Genomic DNA, 21,562 nt, shown 5'->3' with positions numbered 1-21,562 from the left:
AGAGCCTGGGGCAGCCTGACCTGTGGTGGCGCAGTGGATAAAGTGTCAGCCTGGAAATGCTGAAGTCGCCGGTTCAAAACCCTGGGCTTGCCTGGTCAAGGCACATATGGGAGTTGATGCTTCCAACTCCTCCCCCCTTCTCTCTCTCTGTCTCTCCTCTCTCTCTCATCTCTAAAAAATGAATAAATAAATAAAATTTAGAGCCTGGGGCAGAGACCAAGGAGCCATCCCCAGCGCCCGGGGCCATCTTTGCTCCAATGGAGCCTTGGCTGCGGGAGGAGAAGAGAGAGACAGAGAGGAAGGAGAGGGGGAGGGGTGGAGAAGCAGATGGGCGCTTCTCCTGTGTGCCCTGGCCGGGAATCGAACCCAGGACTTCTGCACGCCAGGCCGACGCTCTACCACTGAGCCAACCGGCCAGGGCCCGACGTTTATTGAGCACTCACAGTGTGCCAGGCCCTGCGCGCCCAAGAGCGAACGACGTAACGCCCCTCACCCCTTAAACTACTCGGAGGGACGACGTGTAGCGTCCCTTATGAAGCATGGGAACCGAGCTGGCCACATAGAGATCAACCGTCCGCTTGATTTCTGGCCAGACCCTGAAAGTTGCTCTACAAACAAGAAAAGAAAAGAATCGATTCCTTTGCGCACCAGCAAAAACCTAGGTCGTTTTGGAGCGCGGGTCCAGCGGAGCCAGGCCCCCAAACCTAGGTTTTTACACATACACAAGCCCATGTACTCAGCACTCGCACCAAGATACACAATAAATATATCCATCCCCCCAGAAGTAACTAGTGATTTGACTTCTATTTAGGAACGTCCCTGTTGCCCGGCTAGCTGCCCACGCGAGCCGCGAGGTCCCGCCCCTGCCGTCTAGCTAGTGGCCCCGCTCCTCCCTCCCTGCGGGGAGGGTTCCGGGCTGCAGGTGGCGGTCCGTACAAGTCCGTGGCTGTCGGCAGGTCGCCGGGTCTTGTCTACCGAAGGTAAGATCGCCGCCCAGTGAGCTCCGTCCTTTGGGCTTAGGGAGCACGGACGCCTTTCGGTGGGTGGCCCGCGGAAGCAAGAGTCGAGTGGGACTCAGAGCCCGCCTGGGCACGCGGGATCCGGGGCCGGCGGGGAGCGGGGGAGCGGACAGGGCGCGCGGGGCTCAGGGCAGTGCGGGCCCCACGCGCCGCATCCAGTTCCAGGGGGCTCGGGAGGTGCATGGCGCCGGGCGTCGGCTCGGACTGCGGGGGCGGTTGGGCCGGAAGGAGCTGGGCGCCGGCTGCCGAGCTCCTCCAGCGGCCGACAGGCTCAGGGTGACCCTGGGCGAGGCCTACTCCGGGGCACCAGGCGAGGGCGGGCGCCGCCGCGCCTGGGAGTAGAGGGTTACCGCCCTTCCCTCGGCTTGACAGTTTTCGGTGGTGACACCTGCTCCGAAGAGCTGCCTCCCGGCCCCCCGCGGCCCTGGGTCTGTCCCAGGAGTCTAGGATCTGAGCCCAGGCTGTGAGGCCTCACTCCTCCGGCGCGCGGGTGGATATTTCTCCAACGCGCTCAGAGCCCTAAGGCAGTAGGGTTGGAAACTCTCTCCCCTCTGGGTGCATCCAGAACACTCGGCCGTCTATTTTCTCTGAGACAGTAAAGAAGTGCCAGAAAAACCCTAGGGAAAACAAAACAAAACAATACCCAATCACGATGTTCTCCGTGTAGATGCTGGAGCCTCCAAAACATCTGGAAGGACGGTCAGCGACCTGAGACCCGCGCTGCTGTGGAGGGCACAGTTAGAAGGTCCTCCGCCCTGTCTGAAAGATTGCCATTGTCCACAAGAGAAGGGACTAAATGTTGCATCTTCCCAGGCACAGCCTTACCCAGCGACTCCCACCTCTACCCCCAACTCAGGCAGTTACCTTGGCGCCTCCCTGAGCTTAAAGGCAGGCGTCTGTATGCTTCTCACTTGCTTCAGGGCCTCTATGCACTGCCAGGTGTATGGTGAGCTCTGTATGCTTCTCACTTGCTGCAGGGCCTCTGTGCACTGCCAGGTGTATGGTGAGCTCTGTATGCTTCTCACTTGCTTCAGGGCCTCTATGCACCGCCAGGTGTATGGTGAGCTGCAGTGAGTCAGTGACTGACATATTAGGTTCAAGTCCTGTCAGAGCCACTGGTCAGCTGTGCAACTTGGCTTTATTTATCCTCGTGGGATTGTGGCAAGGATTAAATGAAACAAATATAGGATGTGCCTACCTATAGCGGATCCTCAATAAATGTGAACAAATATGGGCTTCCTTTCTTTTTGGTGGGACCATATATATCATAAAACCATGCCCCCCAAACTCTGAGTCTTAACGGCTGAGGCTGGGATGCAGAAGAATGTTTCACCTCACTCTCTCCTGATACCTCCCTGGATGTCGTGGGGGGGGGGGGGGAGGAGAAAAATGTCTATTAGCTACCATTGAGTTGTTCTTTGCTTACCTCCTGAAGCCTCCTGAGGACCCTGCCCCACCTCCCTGATTCTCTTGACCTCTGTCATTAGCACTTGCCCCACCAGGAATGTAGCACCTGATGGTTGGCAAAACAGGTCATGCAGTGTGAGTTGTGAGGCCATGAGGCTGGTAGCCTGGACTGCTTCCCTGTTTCCCACGTGGTGAGGGACGGGTGGTCTCCGCAGTTTTTGGATGCTCTCTGCTCTTCAGCACTGTCTCCTAGAGGTCTCATTCACCCTGCTATCCCTGTTTCTACTCAAGCCTGGCCTTCTCCTCTGGCGCTACCCTCCCTGAAAACGCATTTGGACATCCAATAGCATCTCAGGGTTCACTTGTTCAAAATGGAGCTCTGGAGTCTCCTGACAATGCTCCTCCTCCTGAATACCCTGGCTGGCTGAACAGCAGTCTCCATCCAACCAGCGCCCAAGGAGTCGTTCTTTTTTTTTTTTTTTTTTTAATTATTTATTTACTTATTCAATTTAGAGAAGAGAGAGAGCAAGAAAGAGAGAGAGAGAAAGGGAGGAGCAGCAGGAAGCATCAACTCCCATATGTGCCTTGACCAGGCAAGCCCAGGGTTTTGAACCGGCAACCTCAGCGTTCCAGGTCGAGGCTTTATCCATTGCGCCACCGCAGGTCAGGCCAAGGAGTCGTTCTTGACTCTTCTCTCTCCCTCACCTCCTGAATCCACAAACACAGTAATCCAACCATCTCAAGCCACCTCCGTAGTTACCCTCCCAGCCATACCTACTATGTGTTTGTCCCCTGCTGTGGTCTCCTGACTTGTCGCCTTGCCTCCATTCTGGCCCCTCCACAGTCTAATGTCCTTACAACTGCCAGAAGAGCTTTAACAGAAATCAAATCCTCTCTCTTCCCTGCTCAGATCCCTCCAATGGTTCTTTGTTTCACTCCAAATAAAACCCAACATCTTTTCCTATAACTCTATATATGGGCAGACCCTCCCAACCTCCTTGACCTTGATCTCTGCCCCTCCCACTAGTGTTCTTAACCTGGACCACCTGGACCTGCTTTCTTTCCTTTCTTTCTTTTTTTTTTTTTACAGAGACAGAGAGAGAGTCAGAGAGAGGGATAGACAGAGACAGACAGGAACGGAGAGATGAGAAGCATCAATCATTAGTTTTTTGTTGCTCATTGCAACACCTTAATTGTTCATTGATTGCCTTCTCATACGTGCCTTGACCGCGGGCCTTCAGCAGACCAAGTAACCCCTTGCTCAAGCCAGCGACCTTGGGCTCAAGCTGGTGAGCTTTTTGCTCAAACCAGATGAGTCCTCACTCAAGCCGGCGACCTCGGGGTCTCGAACCTGGGTCTTCCGCATCACAGTCTGACGCTCTATCCATTGCGCCACTGCCACATCAGGCTGGACCTGCTTTCTATTCTTCAAACATGCCTAGCTTGTTCCCACCTTAGCAGCTCTCCCTTGCTGTGCCCTCTGCCCGATATCACAGCTATCACAGCTAAGAACGGCTCAGCTCAAATGTTGCCAATTCAGAAAGGCTTCTCTGACTATCCAGTTCAAGCCGCATGCCCTTCTGCATGGGCTCTGTCTCATTACCCTGCTTAATTTTCTATGTAACTTTTATTATTATCCATGTATCCGTTTGCTGATTTGTTTTCTGTCCCACAAAGTAGAATATAATGTTGGATGATGGCACAGACCTTGTCTTATTCCCTGCAGCTCTCCGTAGGGGGGAGACAAATAAGAAACAAACAAACAAATGCATTTATAATTGCAAATTGTGGTAAGTTCTACACAAGCAACTGGCAATAATGGCTAGTATTTGAGGCACTTGTGAATTTTAAGCTTATAGGGCAGAACTAATGCATTGTCAGTACAAGCTCTCTGAGCCATTTTACGGGTAAGGATAAGCCTGGAAAAGATTGGTAAATTGCCCTAGGTCAATAGTGAGTTCAGGGCAGAGGAGCTCAGCTTCCTAAGAACATGTATGTAGCAAGCTTTATTTATTTATTTTAAAGATTTTATTTATTGCTCTTACAGGGGGTGGGGGAGGAATGAGAAGTATCAACTCATAGTTGCTTCACTTTATTTGTTCATTGATTGCTTCTATTATGTGCCTTGACTAGACAAGCCCAGGGTTTCAAACTGGCAACCTGAGCATTCCAAGTGAACGCTCTATCCACTGTGCCACCACAGGCCAGGCATGTAGCAAGCTTTAAATGGTGGGCCCACAGTAATGTTCTGGAAAGAACCTGATCCTGGATCCTGAAGACCTCAATTCTTTACTCTTCCATTAACTAATAGCTCCCTTTCTTATTCTTTTTTTTTTGTTTGTATTTTTCTGAAGTTGGAAACGGAGAGGCAGTCAGATAGACTCCTGCATGCGCCTGACCGGGATCCACCTGGCATGCCCACCAGGGGGTGATGCTCCGCCCATCTGAGGCGTTGCTCTGCTGCAACCAGAGCCATTCTAGCGCCTGAGGCAGAGGCCACAGAACCATCCCCAGCGCCCAGGCCATCTTTGCTCCAATGGAGCCTCGGCTGCGGGAGGGGAAGAGAGAGACAGAGAGGAAGGAGAGGGGGAGGGGTGGAGAAGCAGATGGGCACTTCTCCTGTGTGCCCTGGCCAGGAATTGAACCCGGGACTTCTGCATGCCAGGCCGATGCTTTACCACTGAGCCAACTGGCCAGGGCCAGCTCCCTTTCTTTCTTAATACTTCATTTTATTTATCTTTCAAGTAGGATGAATCCTAGTATCATGTTGGGCTGCTGCTCCCCCCCACCCCCAGTGTACCTCAGAGAAGCAGCACTTCCAGGTGGAGCCCTCTTACTAACACAGACCTGGGGAGGATGGCGGGGACCTTCCTCAACACTGACCAGCTTGCAGGGCAGAAATGGACCCTAGATCTTCAGAATCTGATTGGATTTGTTTTTATTTTTATTTTTTGTCATCAATTTGTCTTTAAGCAAATTGCTTGAAGGTCTGTGGGACTCCGGCCACAATAAAATAGGATGCTTAAAGAGAAAAGCCAAAATTCCAGAGTTGAGAAAGAAAGAATTGCCTTTTGTCCGACCTCACCTCCAATCCTGTTGTCATGTGTGCTCTCTTTTCTTCCAGTCTGTTCCCCTCTCAGTCCTTGGACAGACCAGAGCCCTCTGTCACTTCAGAACCTAGACAGTGATGACGTTTGCCGAGGACAAGACTTATGAGTTCATCCGCCACCATTTCCGCAAGTTTTACCACATTCATGTTCTGGAGATCCTGCCTTACTTGTCTTGTCTCACAACAAGTGACCAGGTGAGCCACGGCGTGAGCACCAGCCAGACGGGGGCAGGGCTGTGCAATGCAGAGTTTCACTCAAGCCACAGTCAACTCCTTCCTTCCCTGTCCTTGTCCCTTTTCTTTTTTTTTTTTTTTTTTTTATTTTTTTATTTATTCATTTTAGAGAGGAAAGAGAGAGGGAGAGAGAGACAGGGGGGAGGAGCTGGAAGCATCAACTCCCATATGTGCCTTGACCAGGCAAGCCCAGGGTTTCAAACCGGCGACCTCAGCATTTCCAGGTCGACGCTTTATCCACTGTGCCACCACAGGTCAGGCTCCTTGTCCCTTTTCTAACTTTCAGAGAGAATGTGGTTCAGGGTGGCCTTTCCAACTTTGCTGAGCTCCCTCTGATGCCATTGTGGTATACACTCGTCCCTCGCCATATCACGGTTCATTCTCGTGGTCTCGCTGTTTCGCGGATTTTTAAATTGTATACAGTATATTTAATTTTGTATCTCGGGTTTTCCGCTATATAAGTGTTTTTACCTATAGCGTGGGATTTTGTGGTATATAGGTATTTTTATATATTTATTATTTTAATTATTTTTGTGGTAAAATAAGCATTTTCTAGCCTAAAAAATTGAAAAGGTTTATAAGAGCATGGGGAGGGTTTATAAAGCCTTAAACTATATATAAATAATAAAATAAATATAAGGTTGCTACTTCATGGATTTTTGCCTCCTGGGGGGTGTTCTGGAACCTAGCCCCCGCGATAGACGAGGGGCCACTGTAGTGCTTACCAGTATGGCGCTGGCTGCCTGAAATTCCAGGCTCCAGGGCCCTGCATCCACTTTTATCGGAATCGTCTTTTTCTTCATCTCTTGTCCTTGTTCTGGCTGTTTTGATTCCATTCTCCTTGTTGCGGGACCCCGTCCTGTTACGGAGCCCAGGGCTCAGTTTTGAGAGTTCATGAGTGTCAGACCAGCCCAGCTGCCTCAGAACCGAACCCGTTATGAAGTGGGCCAGAGCCTTCCCAGTTATTGCTGTTCTTAGATTGAACTCCCCTATTCTCTGCTTCCTGCCCACTGATGCTGGCAGCACCAGTCTGTGACTGATGGGGTTTGGCCTCTTGTATTTTGCGGTTTGTGGGGATACCTTGTCACCTGTTCTTCAGTAAATATTTTCCATGAGTTTTGTTTCTGCTCTCTGGTTGCTTATTTGTATGTGAGAATTCAGGTGGATTTAAAGACTGCAGCTGCTTCATCATCCCAGAATCTCCCGTCCGTTTTCTTCCCTGGTTCTCATTGTTGACCTCCTCTCTTTCCCTGTATGCTCCTCTTCAGCTGCTGTTTCCTACACTTCTTTTCTTCCTCTGCTAATTTAAACCCTTTGGCCTTGGGGCTATATAAATAAACCCCAGGCTTTGGCATCAGACTAATAGGGTTCAGATTCCCGCCCCACTGATGTAGGATCTTTCTACCTTACTTCTGCGAAGTCTTAGTTTCCTCATCTGCAGAGTAGGAATAATAATTGCATTAAATAAGATAACTCTAGAGAGCCCAGGACATGGTAGGGGCCTCTGGCAGCTTTCCTGGTGGCTGCCTTTATTTATATTTTGTTTATTCCATTCATTGAGAGAGCAAGGGCGGGGGCATGAGGGGGGTGGAGAGGGAGGGAGAGAAAAGAATCAACTTGTTGTTTCATTTAGTTGTGCACTCATTGACTGCTTTTCGTACTTGCCCTGACTGGGGGTGCAACCAGCAATCTCAGTGCACTGGGTGACACTTTATCCACTGAACCACCCAGCCAGGGCATGGTAGCCACCTTTAAACTTGAACTCAAACCCTAGCCTTGTCCTGGCTCTGACCCAGTTTCAGATAGCTGCCTCCCTCTTGTGGTTGCTGGGTGCCCCTCTCTGCAGCTGTGCCCTCTAGAGTGAGGAAAGGGCCAAGGCCACCTGGCTTGAGCAGGCCTATGGGCTGTGTCTTCCAGGACCAACTGCGGGCCCTCTATGATCACAGAGGGAACCGGAACACCATTTGGGAACTCTTCAACAGCCTTCGGCGGCGGAGTGGCTGGGTGGAGTCCCTCATCTGGGCACTGAGGTCCTGTGAGCTGGCTGGTCTGGCTGATGAAGTGGCCCACGTCTATCACAGCAACCTGTCCTGTAAGCTGCCTGCCCTGGGCCTCTCCTTGGAACCCCTGTCTGTTCCCCTGGACTCCACTCCCCCTTTCCTCTCACCTCTGTACTCTACCCTTCCTCTGACACCCTCCATCCCATTACTTCTGGGCCGTAGACAAAGCTGGGGTTAGGTCCCAGCTTAACTACTTATTAGCTGTGCCCTTTAGGCCAAGTCCCTTAATGTCCCTGAGCCTCTGTCTTCTCCTCTGTAAAACAGGGCTAATGGCAACATCTACCTCATGGGCTGCAGTGGGAACCATGGGATGTCAGCATGCTGAGTGCTTAGGTGGGGCTGAGCTCCCCCTGTGCTCAGCAAATGGAGCTGTGATACTTGCCTCCTGCCCCTGTTCTCACTTCTTCCTGTCTCTTCTCCCTCAGTTCATGCCCCTGTTCTCACTTCCTCCTGTCTCTTCTCCCTCAGTTCATCTTCTCTCCACTCCTGTCTCCTTTCCCTCCCTGTACCGTCTCCTTTTCCTCCCTCATGGGTTTCTGCTATCCTTTCCCCTCCCCTGGTTTCCCTTAGTGCCTTCTAGCTCCTTCTTTACCCCTCTACCCCCCCCCATCCTCCCTGCCAGGCCAGATGCCCCTTGGGGCTTTTAAGCCCTGCCTAGATTTATAGCCTTGTAAAACTGCACCCTTATTTGTCTTCTCTCGTTTTTCTCTACCTCCAATCCTTCCCTCTCTTCCTCCCTTCCAAGTACGTCATTTGTGGAATTAACAGTGATTCCCTGAATACAGACAGTTGGGGTGGGGACAGGGGTAGGTCTTGAGGGCAAAGGGGAGTGGCCGAAGAGGAGGCAGCATCAGGTCAGGGTCAGTTGGTGGTGACAACCAGCCACAAGGAGGAGAAAGCCACAGGGTCCCAGAGCACCTGGGAACAGAGAAGCAGTGACTGCTGGCCCAGTCTGGGTGGTGAGAGGCCAGTGCGGCCAGCCATTCTCTCCCTTTCATCTCACTCCACCTCCCTCTCCTTGTTCCCCCAGCCCCTGCCTCCCACCCACTTCCACCTCCCACTCATTGAAGCTTGTCTCCTCTGAGTGCATCCCATGTCAGGACAGCTGTGGGAGCTGTGGGAGTTCCAACAGCCGTGGCCTGGGGTGTCCCAGAGCACCCAGGCCTCTCCCGTTACTGTGAACACCCCGATTCCTCCTTGACCTCATTATATCTCTGTCCTCCAGCGAACCAAAACCGGACCCCAGCCCCACCAGAGCTGTCACCAGTTCCTGCTGAAGCTCCCAGGCCCTCCACGCCTGCTGTGGCCCCCACTGCCCCCCACAACAGCTACAGAGACGAGGAGCCAAGTTACTCCATGCCTGTCCAGGATACCCACTTGCCACCATCCCCGGGAGAGGTGGGTCCTCATAATCTACCTTTGCCCCCTTCTTTTGTGTTATCATTTGCCTACTTCTGCTCACTCAGCCCTCCAGAAGCCCTCTCCTGCACCCCACAAATCATGCCTAATCTCTGCTCAGAACCCCAGGGCTCCCCTAGCAGGGATCTTCCCCAGACCAGCTCCCAGACTGCTGACCAGGGCTTCACTCTGTGGCTGCCCTAATCCTCTCAACAGTCAGCTGTGAGGTTACAGCTTGAGGTCTTTGCAATGGTGCATGTGAGATGTTGAGGGACCAGGGGCTGACCAGATGATGGAGAGCGAGGGAGAAGGAAGCAATGGGGCAGTGGGTGGATGGTGTAGCTGTAATTATTACCAAGGCCATGAAGTTTGGGGGAAGGATGACTGATTCTGTTGAGATATAATAAATGGGCAGTGGGTGCCCTGGAGACACCAAACCATGGACTTGCAGCCCAAGAAAGAGGTCTGTACAATGGCTTTACAGAAAGGGACCTTTCTACAGGGCCCTAGATAGGTATTCCCCAGAGTATGGTGTGTGTGTTTTCTATGAGGTGGGTTCAAGGTCACCTGTAGACAGAGGGTCTGGCAATAACCGAAGCTAAAGCAGCGGCTTCCTGTTTCCTGTGCTCCATGGTGTGGGCTGAGCTCTGTAGGAGCTGCCCCATGAGTATAAGCTATCCTTTGCCAGCTCTTGGGAAAAGCAACTGCCTTTTTCACATTTTTCTTCTTGCAGAATTCAAAGAAGGCCCCACAGACATCCAGCTCTGGAGCTGACCCGAGGAGGCCTGGTGGCCCCGTGGAGCCCTCCTCTGACACGGCGGCCCTTAGCCCTCTGACTTCAAGTGGACTTCAGAAGCAGGACACAGAACTGGGCAGTACCCACACAGCAGGTATGTGTAGAGTCTACAGTTACAGGGCCTTTCTGATCTCTAAGTGGGGGTGAGAGTTAGAGTTGCTGCTCTGGCTTTGTTGGACAAGAGGCAAGGGTGGGAATAAAGGGAGTTTACTCTAGGGAACAACCTAATTTTTACAGGGTATATTAGTTAGCATTTACTGTGTAACAAACAGTTCCCCAAATTTAATAGCTTAAAATATGACTATTTATTTAGTTCACGATTCTCTGGGCCAGCAATTTGGGCTGTTCAGAACTTGGCCGAATTCCCTTTTGTGTACACAGTCAGGTATACATAAGCTCTGTTTGTGGCTGTTGTCTGGGGCACCTGGGTTCTCTTCCATGAGTCTCATCCTCCAGCAGACAAATCCGTTTCATGGCAGCTGAGCAGAGTTCTGAGAGAGAGAGAGAGAGGGCTCCTGGGACAGAAGCTCAAAACTGGCACAGTGTTGCCTGACCTGTGGTGGCGCAGTGGATAAAGTGTCGACCTGGAAATGCTGAGGTCGCTGGTTCGAAACCCTGGGCTTGCCTGGTCAAGGCACATATGGGAGTTGATGCTTCCAGCTCCTCCCTCCTTCTCTCTCTCTGTCTCTCTCTCCTCTCTCTCCCTCCTCTCTAAAATGATTAAATAAAATTAAAAAAAAAAAAAAACTGGCACAGTGTTCCTCCTGCCTCATTCTGTGGGCCAAAGCAAGTCACAAGGCCAACCCAGGCTCAAGGAGTAGGGAAACACTGCATCCCTAGATAGGAGGACTGACAAAGTCACATGGCAGAGGGCGTGGTTACAGGTAGGAGAAGAGAATTAGAGCCACTTCTGCACCCTGCCAAAGGGCCTCCAGAGGGGTCCACTAGCACCTGGAGGATAGTGCAGAAGGGAGAGTCCCTGCTGGTGGCGGGGGAACCCTTAGGCACTGCCCTGCCCTAAAATGGTTTCTCGCTCCCAGCCAATCACATACTTTCTCAGCCCCCAGAGGTAGTATGGTCTCCATCAGCCAAGGGCCCGAGTCCCACACAGACCTCAGTGCTCCCCCTCTGGAATACAGAGCTGTCCACTCTGACCCCCAGGCTGGCATCTCTCTGTACCACTACTTCCCAAACTGTGTTCCACATGACCCTGGTGCCTGCCTGGCCAGCTCTCGGTGCCTCTGGGACAGACACAAGGCACACAAGCAATTATAGGCTCAGAGAAGCCACCTTAGAGCCCTATACTCTGTCACTTCAGAACTCTGCCCCAAGCATCCGTTTTCAGCCTGCGTGCTACGGAATACCTTCATGGGAAGCGCTGCTGTGGACCCGAGAGGCGAAGGGCATCTCAGTGTCGGTCGCTGTGGACAGGTCCCTCGAGATTCTGTGGTGTTACCTTTGGGAGAGACATCAGAATCACTCCTGGCCTTTGTCAGCTGTAGGGCCTGGCGTGCGCATTCTCAGAGTTCTGTGGGCCGTCCTGATATAACTGCCTTATACCTTCACCACCTGCTCCCTCGTGCTTCCCCAGGGCAGGCCCTCCTCGTGGGGGCGGCTCTGGCCTGCACACCGCCACCTCGAGTCCGTAGGCCTCCTAGGAGATATGTACACTCTGGGGGTCAGCTGGGTCTCTGGGACCACGTGACCAGTGTGAGTGCTTCTGCCCGAGCCGCCCTGCTGCCCATGCCCTGGCCTAGGATCGCTCCTGCCGGGGCGGGCGCAGAGGAATGATGGCAGTGAGAGGGGCATCCAAGATCCCACCGGGCTGGGGAGGCGATGGAACAGGCAGACCCAGGGGGAAAGTGGGGGTGTCCCAGGCAGGAGAAGAAAAAGCAGAGTGATAATTAATGATATTCAAACTCATAGAAGCTGTTGGAGAGATGGGCCATTTCACTCTTGTGAGAGAATAGACTTGGTGCCATAGGTCAAGCAAGGACTGAGGATACAAAGGACCAAAAACGGGCCTGCAGTTCTCGGGCCTTCAAGCCCGGGAGCAGCGACCAAAGGGACTATGGAGACTCCTCCATGGAGGAGGCTGAGAGACCGTGAAGCTGTAGAGATGGCGTAAGCTGGGCCAGAGGGGTCCTTCTGCAGCCCTCTGACCCCAGCTCCCCTGTGGGCACGTTTTCCTCTTTTGTTTTGCCAGCTGCAGGCACATCACCCTGTGGGCCTATGTCTCCAACCGTCTCCTTCCAGCCCCTGGCTCGTCCCACCGCCAGGGCAAGCCGCTCACCTGGACCCTCAGTGCCAGCTCCATCTACGGGCACCACTTCCTCCTCTGCAGGGGGTGCCGGTGACCAGGCTGAAGCTACCCTCTGCTCCAGTGGGGTAGAGGTGCCCACCAACACTATGCCCACCAGCATAGCACCCTCCAAGGTGCCTGTCCGCTCAGCAGTTACCAGCACAGTGCCTTCTAAGTTGTCTACCAGCTCAAAGTCCCCTGGTATAATGCCCACTAATGTATCCCCCAGTCTAGTACCATCTAAATTGCCTATCAACTCAACACGTGTTGGCACAGTGCCACCCAAGGTACCTACTGGCATGGAGCCTGAGCACAGGATGCCCACAAGCTCAGTGCCCAGCAAGGTGCCTGCCAACACAGCAGCCTCCAGCAAGATCAGCAAGAGACCTGTGGAGGTGAGTCCTCACCCCTCCTAACAGTGATCTGGGCCCCTTCCCTAGCCCTGTCTTTGGACCCTTCCCAGCCTGTGTTCTGTCTCCAGCCTGGGCTGGCCCAGAGACTCTTTTCAAGGGTATAGGGACAGCTGACAAGTAGTCTCACTCAGACCCCACACCATGTCCTTTAGAATAATAATAATCATTAGAGCTCTTAAGTGTGGATGTCTCAGGGGGGTCAGGCACGGTAGGCCACCCACACTGGTCATGTGCATTCATCCATTTAGATCTCACAGCTCCCTGGTAAGCGTGGTGATGCCATTTTGCAGAAGAGGAAGCAGTGAGGGATACAGCAGGACGGCTACCTGCCTTGATGCTTTGCTCTGCCCCTCTGACCAGGGTTTTACAGACAGTGGTCCCAGCGCGTCCAGCCTGGGCGGCTGCCCTGACCCAGCAGCCCCACACAGCTGCCCCTCTGAGCCTGCACGTATGACCCTACTGCTGCTGTCTGCCCAGAGGAACCAAGCCCATGGGGCTTCTTGGGGGCATGGCCAGGGCTCTGACCCTGTGGCCAGCCACTCCATGACCCTTAGACCTAGGCTGAATGTTGGTGCAGGATGGCGCCACACCACCCAGGGCTCCCAGGGGGGAGGCTGAATTGACACACAAGCCTGTGAGTAGGGACAGGGCTGCTCTGGGGGAGGTCACCAGTGATGCTGCTGCAGGGCCTGGTCTCCTCCCCTGCTGCCTTCCTGCACTATCAGGAAGCCTCCTGGGCACTGTGGGCTGGGACTTGTGGGTGGGGGTGCTTGTCCTTGCTCTGGCCTAGGAAGGGGGCTGTCCACCCCGCCATGCCCAGTCCCTTCCATCCTCTCCTTTTTTGTTTCTTTTCGCCAGGAGACACCCGTGTCCCCAGTGCCCACGGGTGCCGCTGCTGGAGGCACCTGTACAGACAGCAGCTCTGACAGCTCAGGGCTGGAGCTGAGCAAGCCAGGCAGGCTGTCTTCCGGGATGATCGGCTCGTCGCTCTCCGTCCGCTCCGAGGACCTTGACATCAGCAATAGCATCTCCTTTGCTGCAGGACCTGATAACACCCCAGAGGAGAATGAGTATATGTCAGTGGACACCCTTAACATCCACGTGGCTGAGGGTCCTAGCACTGACCTCCTGTCGGGCAACCCAGGGCTGCACACTGACCCCCAGCTCCAGGAGGAGGAGGTGCCGTGTGCTTGGACGGCCTCGTGGGTTCCATGGCTCGGGGCGGCTGCTGCTGGGGTGCTCGTGGCCACACTCCTGGCTGCCCTGTACCGGCGGCGCCTGCTCCAGTGAAGCCTCCCTGCCCTCCCTGCCGTATGTCTGTTCCCATCTCCTCTGTACATCAGTCTGAGTCATTGGGCCGATCTCACCCACCTCGTTCCTTTCTTGTGGCTGGCAGGGGCTGGGTCAGAGGGGACTCAGGGCCACAGCCCTGATGGAAGCAGAGCCATCGCTGACTGAGTCCTGGGAGACAGCATTTCCACCCCAGCTGCTGTTTTCTACCATCTGGGCTTTCTGGGCTCTGGGCGGTCCTGTGCCCTCCAGACCTGCCATTAGGCAATCTGGGTTCTCACCCTTGTCCTCTGGAGGAGGTGTTTCTGTCCAGGCCTTATCTCTGTTTGCCCAAGCCCATGGGTCAGCAGGTGCTGCTAAGAGTGTAGGGCATTGGCAACAGTCCCCTACCCTTATCCTGCTCTGGTCTCCTGCCCCTGGGGTCCTCCACCCATGCCAGGCAAGGGTGGGGAGGAGGTCTGGAGGTTCTTGTGGACCCCGGGGAAGCCTGAGACAGCTGCTAGGCCTGAGAACACCTCTGAAGCCCCTTTCCAGTCTCCTCAGGCCCTTCTCTCCCTCCTGGTCCCCGTTCCCGTGTAGATTGGGGAGGGGCCCTTCAACTCAGGCCGAGGTTTGGATTTCAGCTTCATCCCTTCCTGGGCTGTGTGGCCTGGGAAGATGATCAGACTTCTCTGGTCTTGCTTCCCCACATGCACTGTGAGTATCATGGCTCGTCCTTCATTGTGTTCTAATATGATGGAAGTGTACAAGTGTTCGTCAAGTGCCTGGCCTAGAGCAGCTGGTCACTAAATGCTCCTCCCATCTCTCCCCTGCCCAGTCTGGTAGGGATGAGGGCAGGAGAGGCAGAGTGCCCCATGGGTGAGGCTGCATCTCTGCCGTACAGGTAGTCCTTGGCTTACAACACAGTTTTGTTCCTACGACAGTGACATAACCTGAATTTTGGTGTAAGTTGAAATACACCCTAGCCTATCCTAACACAGCTGTAAAATCATAATCTAGAACATAAAACACAACTAAACCACAGAAAAAGGGAAAGGACATAAATATACTGTACTGTATACTGTAGTAATATAAAAAAAAATGACATAAAATGAATGTAAAAAAAAGTTCCTTCCCTTTATTTCTGTGGTTGGCTTGCACACTGGAAGCGGCCAACTCCCTCACTCATGCGCCGCGTTAACTGCGTGTTCTTACACTGCACACAACCAAACTAGTTCGCTCACGTAGTCTGTAAGTAAGACGCTAATGGCGTAAGCCAAAACATTCACGTCTCAGCTTTTTAAAGCTTTTATGGGAGTGTCGTAAACTCGAAACGTTGTATGTCGAGACCCTCGTAACCTGAGGACCCCCTGTATAGAGTAGCCTGGGCCTGAATCCCGTTCTGCCTCCCGCTTGCTCTGCTCTCGGGCAAGGTGTTGTTAGCCTTTGTGCCTCCATTTTCTTAGTGTGAAAGGGGGATGAATAGTAAAAAAAAAAAAAAAGTAAATAAATAAGTATATATATATTTCTCCTAGTGTTCTTGTGAGGATTAAATTAATTTATGTAGATTTTAGAACGGTTCCTGGCATTTAGGAAGGGTGGGAAACACGTTCAAACTGGAGGGGCTGGAACCCTTGGCTACACCTTTGGAGGCAGCCTCAGACCCTGCTGCCTCCCCCTCCTTTATATTTGCCCCTTACGTTGTCCTGTGCATGGGGGATTGTGAGGGAGTGGGGAGGAGAGCGCGTCCATGGAGCAGCTCTGCAGGATGTGGGCTGGGAGCCCCCCAGCAGCCAGAGGGACTGGGCGTATAGCCTGTGCATCGTTTTCAGGCGCCATCGCAGGACAAGGAGCAGGCAAGGAGCCTCGGGGGCTGATTCCATTTCTGGGCTTTGCAAGGGTCAGGGGCGAGAGCCCTAGGGAGCCAGCAGGGTGGGGTGTCACTGTGGTCCACCCCCAAGCTGTTAGCCTGTCGGGTTCTGCACCCTGCTTTGGCTGCTGCAGTCTTTCTTCACATTGCCCTGGGGGACTTCGGCAACCTCTACCTTTAATGAGCTCTACTTCTACCCCTGAACTTCTCTTCAGCCCTCACTGAGAACCCAACAACCTACACCAAAACCAGGAGAGGTCCCTACCCAGCTATCTGTATAACTCCCCATTACCCTTACTTTTTTTTTTTGATTGATTTTAGAAAGACAGGGAGATGAAGTGAGAGAGAGAGAAACATTCATTTGTTGTTCCACATAGTTGTGCATTCTTTGGTCACTTCCCTATATGTGCCCTGACTGGGGTTTGAACCCACAGCCTTGGTATTTTGGGATGACGCTCTAACCAACCGAGCAAACTGGCCAGGGCCACCCTTACTCTTAACCAATCCTCTGTGCTTTCCCCTCCCTCCCAGGTACCCAGGTCAGTGAACAATTCATGCACATGTGTTCCCTTCCCAGGGTATCTTTGGAAAAAAGTATCTCAAGAAAATGATGTGTAGCCCCGAAGAATACTAAATGGTGGACTTTCAAGCACAGTGTCCAATGTGTTGGATGGCACTGGGACTGTGGACTGTGGGAGCCCAGCCTTTGACCCAAGGTGAAGGGTGTTTTCCCTAAAATGTGGGAAATACCGTTGGGCAAGGTGTGTTGGAAGCATTCAGGCACTTCTCAAACGATGTTGCCCAGAAGCCTTACTTTGGCCTGCACTGAACAGCATCCCTGGTTTGGCTGTTGTAAACCTGAAGGCCTCTAAAATGTCAACTTCAAGCAGGGCTGGGAATCGGCCAGTGTTTCGAGGCCTGTGGCCAGGAGAGGGCTTCGGGTAGTTGATGTGTCAGAGCTCCCGAGTTTGGAGTGTGGCTTTCAGCTGCAGGGCATTGCGTGTAGGAGGGAGACCAGACAGGCTATCCTCAGCCATGTCCGGGATAGTGGAGGCCAGAACCAAGGGAAGGGAGGGAGGGCCTCCACCCCTGGGAAGGCACACTTCACCTCGGGCTAAAGGCTGGGCTAGGGCCAGAGACCCAGTGCCAACCTACATGCTTGGGGTGGACTCACCAGCAGCCAAGGTACCTGCATATAAACTCTCCACATTCTTTTTTTTTTTAATTATTTTATTTTATTTTATTTTTTTATTTTTCAGAGAGAGAGAAAGGGATAGACAGGGACAGACAGACAGGAACGGAGAGAGATGAGAAGCATCAATCATTAGTTTTTCATTGCGCGTTGCAACACCTTAGTTGTTCATTGATTGCTTTCTCATATGTGCCTTGACCGCGGGCCTTCAGCAGACCGAGTAACCCCTTGCTGGAGCCAGCAACCTTGGGTTCAAACTGGTGAGCTTTTTGCTCAAACCAGACGAGCCCGTGCTCAATCTGGCGACCTCGGGGTCTTGAACCTGGGTCCTCCGCATCTCAGTCCAATGCTCTATCCACTGTGCCACCACCTGGTCATGCACTCCACATTCTTTTTTTTTTTTTTTAAGATTTTATTTATTCATTATAGAGAGGGAAGAGAGAGAGAGAGAAAAAGGGGAGGAGCAGGAAGCATCAACTCCCATACATGCCTTGACCAGGCAAGCCCAGGGCTTTGAACCGGCAACCTCAGCGTTTCCAGGTCGACGCTCCATCCACTGCGCCACCATAGGTCAGGCTCCACATTCTTTTTTTCTGAAGCTGGAAACGGGGAGAGACAGTCAGACAGACTCCCGCATGCGCCCGACCGGGATCCACCCGGCATGCCCACCAGGGGGCGATGCTCTGCCCCTCCGGGGTGTCGCTCTGCCGAGACCAGAGCCACTCTAGCGCCCGGGGCAGAGGCCAAGGAGCCATCCCCAGCGCCCGGGCCATCTTTGCTCCAATGGAGCCTTGGCTGCGGGAGGGGAAGAGAGAGACAGAGAGGAAGGAGGGGGGGGGGTGGAGAAGCAAATGGGCGCTTCTCCTATGTGCCCTGGCCAGGAATCGAACCCGGGTCCCCCGCACGCCAGGCCGACGCTCTACTGCTGAGCCAACCGGCCAGGGCCTCCACATTCTTCTGAAGCAACATTTCTCTCAAAGCTCAAGAGCTGTCACTGCTTCCCTCTCCTTGGAAAACACCTGCGGATCCTGCTTGGTAACTTACTGAACTCACACCGACACCACACCCTCACTGTATTTCCCTCTGGATATGCTCAGGGTTAATTGCATTTACAGAACTTTTAGTCAAAGACCAGGAAGTTGCTTTTTACCCTGCCAGGCCTTGGATTATTCATAGCTTCTTTTAAGAAACATTTTTTGTTATGGAAAACTTTCAAACACACAAAGTAGAAAAAAAGGAATATGTATGAGAGAGGCTCTGGCTGGTTAGCTCAGTGCTGGTGTGTAGGAAGTTGAGCCTGCCAAGGTTGCGGGTTCAAACCCTGGTCAGGGCACATACAGGAAGCAACCAATGGATGCATAAATAAGTGAAACAACAAATGAATGCTTCTCTCTTTCTCTCTCCTCCTCACTCTCCCTTCCTCTCTCTCTCTCTCCAAAATCAATAAATTTAAAAACTATTCAAGAAATATATATATAGGGCCCTGGCCGGTTGGCTCAGTGGTAGAGCGTCGGCCTGGTGTGCAGAAGTCCCGGGTTCGATTCCTGGCCAGGGCACACAGGAGAAGCGCCCATCTGCTCCTCCACCCCTCCCCCTCTCCTTCCTCTCTGTCTCTCTCTTCCCCTCCCTCAGCGAGGCTCCATTGGAACAAAGATGGCCCAGGCGCTGGGAATGGCTCCTTGGCCTCTGCCCCAGGCGCTGGAGTGGCTCTGGTCGCAACAGAGCGATGCTCCGGAGGGGCAGAGCATCGCCCCCTGGTGGGCGTGCTGGGTGGATCCCGGTCGGGCGCATGTGGGAGTCTGTCTGACTGTCTCTCCCCGTTTCCAGCTTCAGAAAAATACAAAAAAAAAAAAAAAGAAGAATATATATATATAAAATAAGTACCCTCTGTGCCCATCAGCAGCTTCAATAATGATGGACTCATGGGCAGTCTTGTTCATTGCTGCCCGATTCCTCTTTTTCTCTACGGGTTCCTTTTGTAAGTCAGAGAGTGAGGGGCTCAGAAAGCCAAATGGCAGACCTGGGTTGGGAGCATTTTGTGGCAAAGAACTTCTTTTTTCTCCCAAAGCAGCATTAGACATTTCCCTTTTGGTTTCTTGGTCTCTGTGGGTGACATCCCACTTGAACCACTTCAGAGTGTGCACAGCTCTGAGTCTTTGTCTTAGGAGAGGGCCAATGGGTATTCCTCCATTGACAAGCACCTTGGAAGTGACAACTGATGGGTTGTCCAGTGGCAATAAGCCCATTGCACCAGGGGCTTCCGCTAGGCCCTGACAGAGGATTTCAGCAGCAGAAATTCCCATGCTGAGCCAGATCCAAACTCCACAGCACAATTCCTGCTCTCATAGGAGTCTCCTCGGAATGAAGTCTCAGGCCTTGAGGTTCTTGCTTTCCACGAACACAGTCACAAAGCTGACGGCCTAGAACGACCCTCTCAACCTTCTCAGGAAAGCAGTGTCCAGGATTCCTGGTTTAACTTGTACTGGAAGTGGTAACTCCGTAGATCAAAATCACAAGTGCCTCCTGTGCTCAACTTTCTGCTCAGGGCCACGAAGTTCACACTTGGTGCTGGGCATGGTCACCCAGCATTACTCATTCCTGCTGCTGCTACTGTTAACAACAGTAATAAAAAGGTCTACCAATTACCCTACACTTTGCTGTGTGCTAGTCATTAGGCTAAGCACTTTACATATATTAACGCCTTTAATCCTCACAATGACCCTGTGAAAGGGGTGCCATTATGACCCAATTTATAGCTAGTCTGCAAGACTGGGAGGGAGGGGGGATCAGAGGGGACATTGCAAAGGAAAACTGGCCTCTGAGTCCCAGAGCTAGATATTCTGTATGTCCAGGACCCATAGTTGACTGGGTATCTGGAGCCTGGGGCCCCGTTTAAAGTGAAATTTCACACCAACATATGCCTGCCCAGTGTGGCAAGATTTGCTACCTGCTATAATAATGTAATAACATGTAATATATAATTAGTATAACCTCAGGGATGTTTTAACAATAAGACTATAATCATCTTGTGTGTCCAGGCTCAATGGCCTGAGGCTGTGTGAGACAGGGCAGGGGCACAGGCCTAAAATGACAGTTCTCCGGAAGCCAGTTTGGTTTCGCAGACATTATTTATTAAAGGGTTCCCCTGCACAGGGTCTAAGGTCTAAAATGAGGGCTCCTACTTGCATGCCCTCCAGTGGTTGGGGATGGCTCACACAGTGTGGTGGAGACAAATAGGCTTTCATGGCATCCTTTCATGTATTTTATAACATTTCTGTTTTGTACCTACTGTGTGCAGAGTACTGGGAAAGGCTTTGGAGACACAGTATAATACAGCAAAGACCCACCCCGAGAGTCCCATTCTACCACCTATTGTTTCCAATACAACAGTAAGTGGTCTAAAGGAGTGTTCCCGAAGCATGGGTGGGGATAAGGGAGAGACAAGTATTCTTTTGATCAGTCATATGCTATTATTTGTAATACCAAAACACAGGTAAACTGCTAACACTTACAGCTCATAGAGATTAAGAAAAAAAATATTTCTAAAGATTTTTATTGATTTTACAGAGAGAGAGGAGCGAGTGGGAAGCAAGAGGTATCAACTCATTGTTGCTTTACTTTAGTTGCTCATTGATTGCTTCTTGTATGCGCCTTGACTGGGCAAGCCCAGGATTTTGAACTGGCGACTTCAATGACTTCAATGTTCCGGGTCGATGCTCCATCCACTGTGCCACCACAGGTCGGGTGGTAATAAGAAAAATACCAAGTATAAATTTACAAAGACACCTACCAGAAAGGCTGAAATGAAAGTGCCTGACAAGATCCAATGTTGCCAGAAATACAGAGCAACTAAAACTCTCATGAACTTTTGGGGGCATGTAAGTTGGTATAAACTTTTTGGAAACCTGTCAGCAATTCTACTCCTGGGTAAGTACACAATAGAAACAAGAGTTTATGTTTACCCAGACATGTGCACGAATGTTTCTAAACTGCACTGTTCATGGTAGCCTCAAACTGGCATCAGCCTGTTGCTGGTGGAAATAGGGCTTTTCCATGGAGTCCTGAGAAAAGCACTTCAAAGACCACGCATGGGATGAGGTGCAGTGGTAACATTTACTGGAGTAGAAATAAAAGCCTTCCCCGGCTTCCCGGTGTGGAAGAAGTCTAGCCTTGTCTTCATGGAGCCCAGAAAGGCCAGTGCCCAGAAAACCTATGCCATCAGTTCAGTCGCCCCATCTGGCTAGCTTATTCTTTGTAAAAAACAACAGCAACAAAAACAAAACCCTCTTTCCCAAACTCACACCTTTATATTAAAGTAAAATATATATCCTAAAAAGATACACAGAAAGGGAAGGGGAGGCAAGAAGGTGGAAGGAGAGAGAGAAACATGGGAGGGAGCAGGGAAGATAGAGGAGAGAAAACCCTGGGCTCTAGTTCTGGTCCACAGCCAACTCCTGGCATCCCTTAACCTCTTGAACCCACAAACCTTGAGG

At 52.0% G+C, this 21,562-nt stretch overlaps 1 protein-coding gene across 4 annotated transcripts; it reads left to right on the top strand.

Annotated features, from left to right (window-relative positions):
• Positions 1-267: 267 nt before the first annotated feature.
• MAVS (mitochondrial antiviral signaling protein) lies at positions 268-15,525 on the top strand. Of its 4 annotated transcripts, none has more exons than XM_066234290.1 (8): positions 925-980; positions 1,687-1,764; positions 5,551-5,730; positions 7,716-7,861; positions 9,055-9,227; positions 9,961-10,117; positions 12,230-12,720; positions 13,597-15,525. In XM_066234290.1, the coding sequence occupies exons 3-8, from the start codon at positions 5,639-5,641 to the stop codon at positions 14,026-14,028; spliced, it is 1,491 nt and encodes a 496-aa protein (XP_066090387.1). In that variant the 5' UTR covers positions 925-980; positions 1,687-1,764; positions 5,551-5,638; the 3' UTR covers positions 14,029-15,525. The 4 variants fall into 4 exon arrangements, with proteins under 4 accessions (XP_066090386.1, XP_066090383.1, XP_066090387.1 ...); XM_066234287.1 differs by having other exon boundaries at positions 7,687-7,861; positions 13,597-15,523; XM_066234289.1 differs by lacking the exon at positions 1,687-1,764 and having other exon boundaries at positions 268-980; positions 7,687-7,861; positions 12,236-12,720; positions 13,597-15,523.
• The last annotated feature ends 6,037 nt before the right edge of the window (positions 15,526-21,562 follow it).

The sequence above is a fragment of the Saccopteryx bilineata genome, chromosome 6, assembly GCF_036850765.1.
Source record: "Saccopteryx bilineata isolate mSacBil1 chromosome 6, mSacBil1_pri_phased_curated, whole genome shotgun sequence".
Taxonomy (NCBI): domain Eukaryota; kingdom Metazoa; phylum Chordata; class Mammalia; order Chiroptera; family Emballonuridae; genus Saccopteryx; species Saccopteryx bilineata.
Note: the sequence above shows the minus strand (reverse complement) of the source record. Positions and strands in the feature narration are given on the sequence as shown.

Coding starts and splice junctions, on each gene's coding strand:
- MAVS (XM_066234287.1), top strand. CDS start 5,614: ATGACGTTTGCCGAGGACAAGACTTATGAGTTCATCCGCCACCATTTC. Junction 7,862..9,054: donor CTATCACAGCAACCTGTCCT/GTAAGCTGCCTG, acceptor TCTGTCCTCCAG/CGAACCAAAACCGGACCCCA. Junction 9,228..9,960: donor TGCCACCATCCCCGGGAGAG/GTGGGTCCTCAT, acceptor TTCTTCTTGCAG/AATTCAAAGAAGGCCCCACA.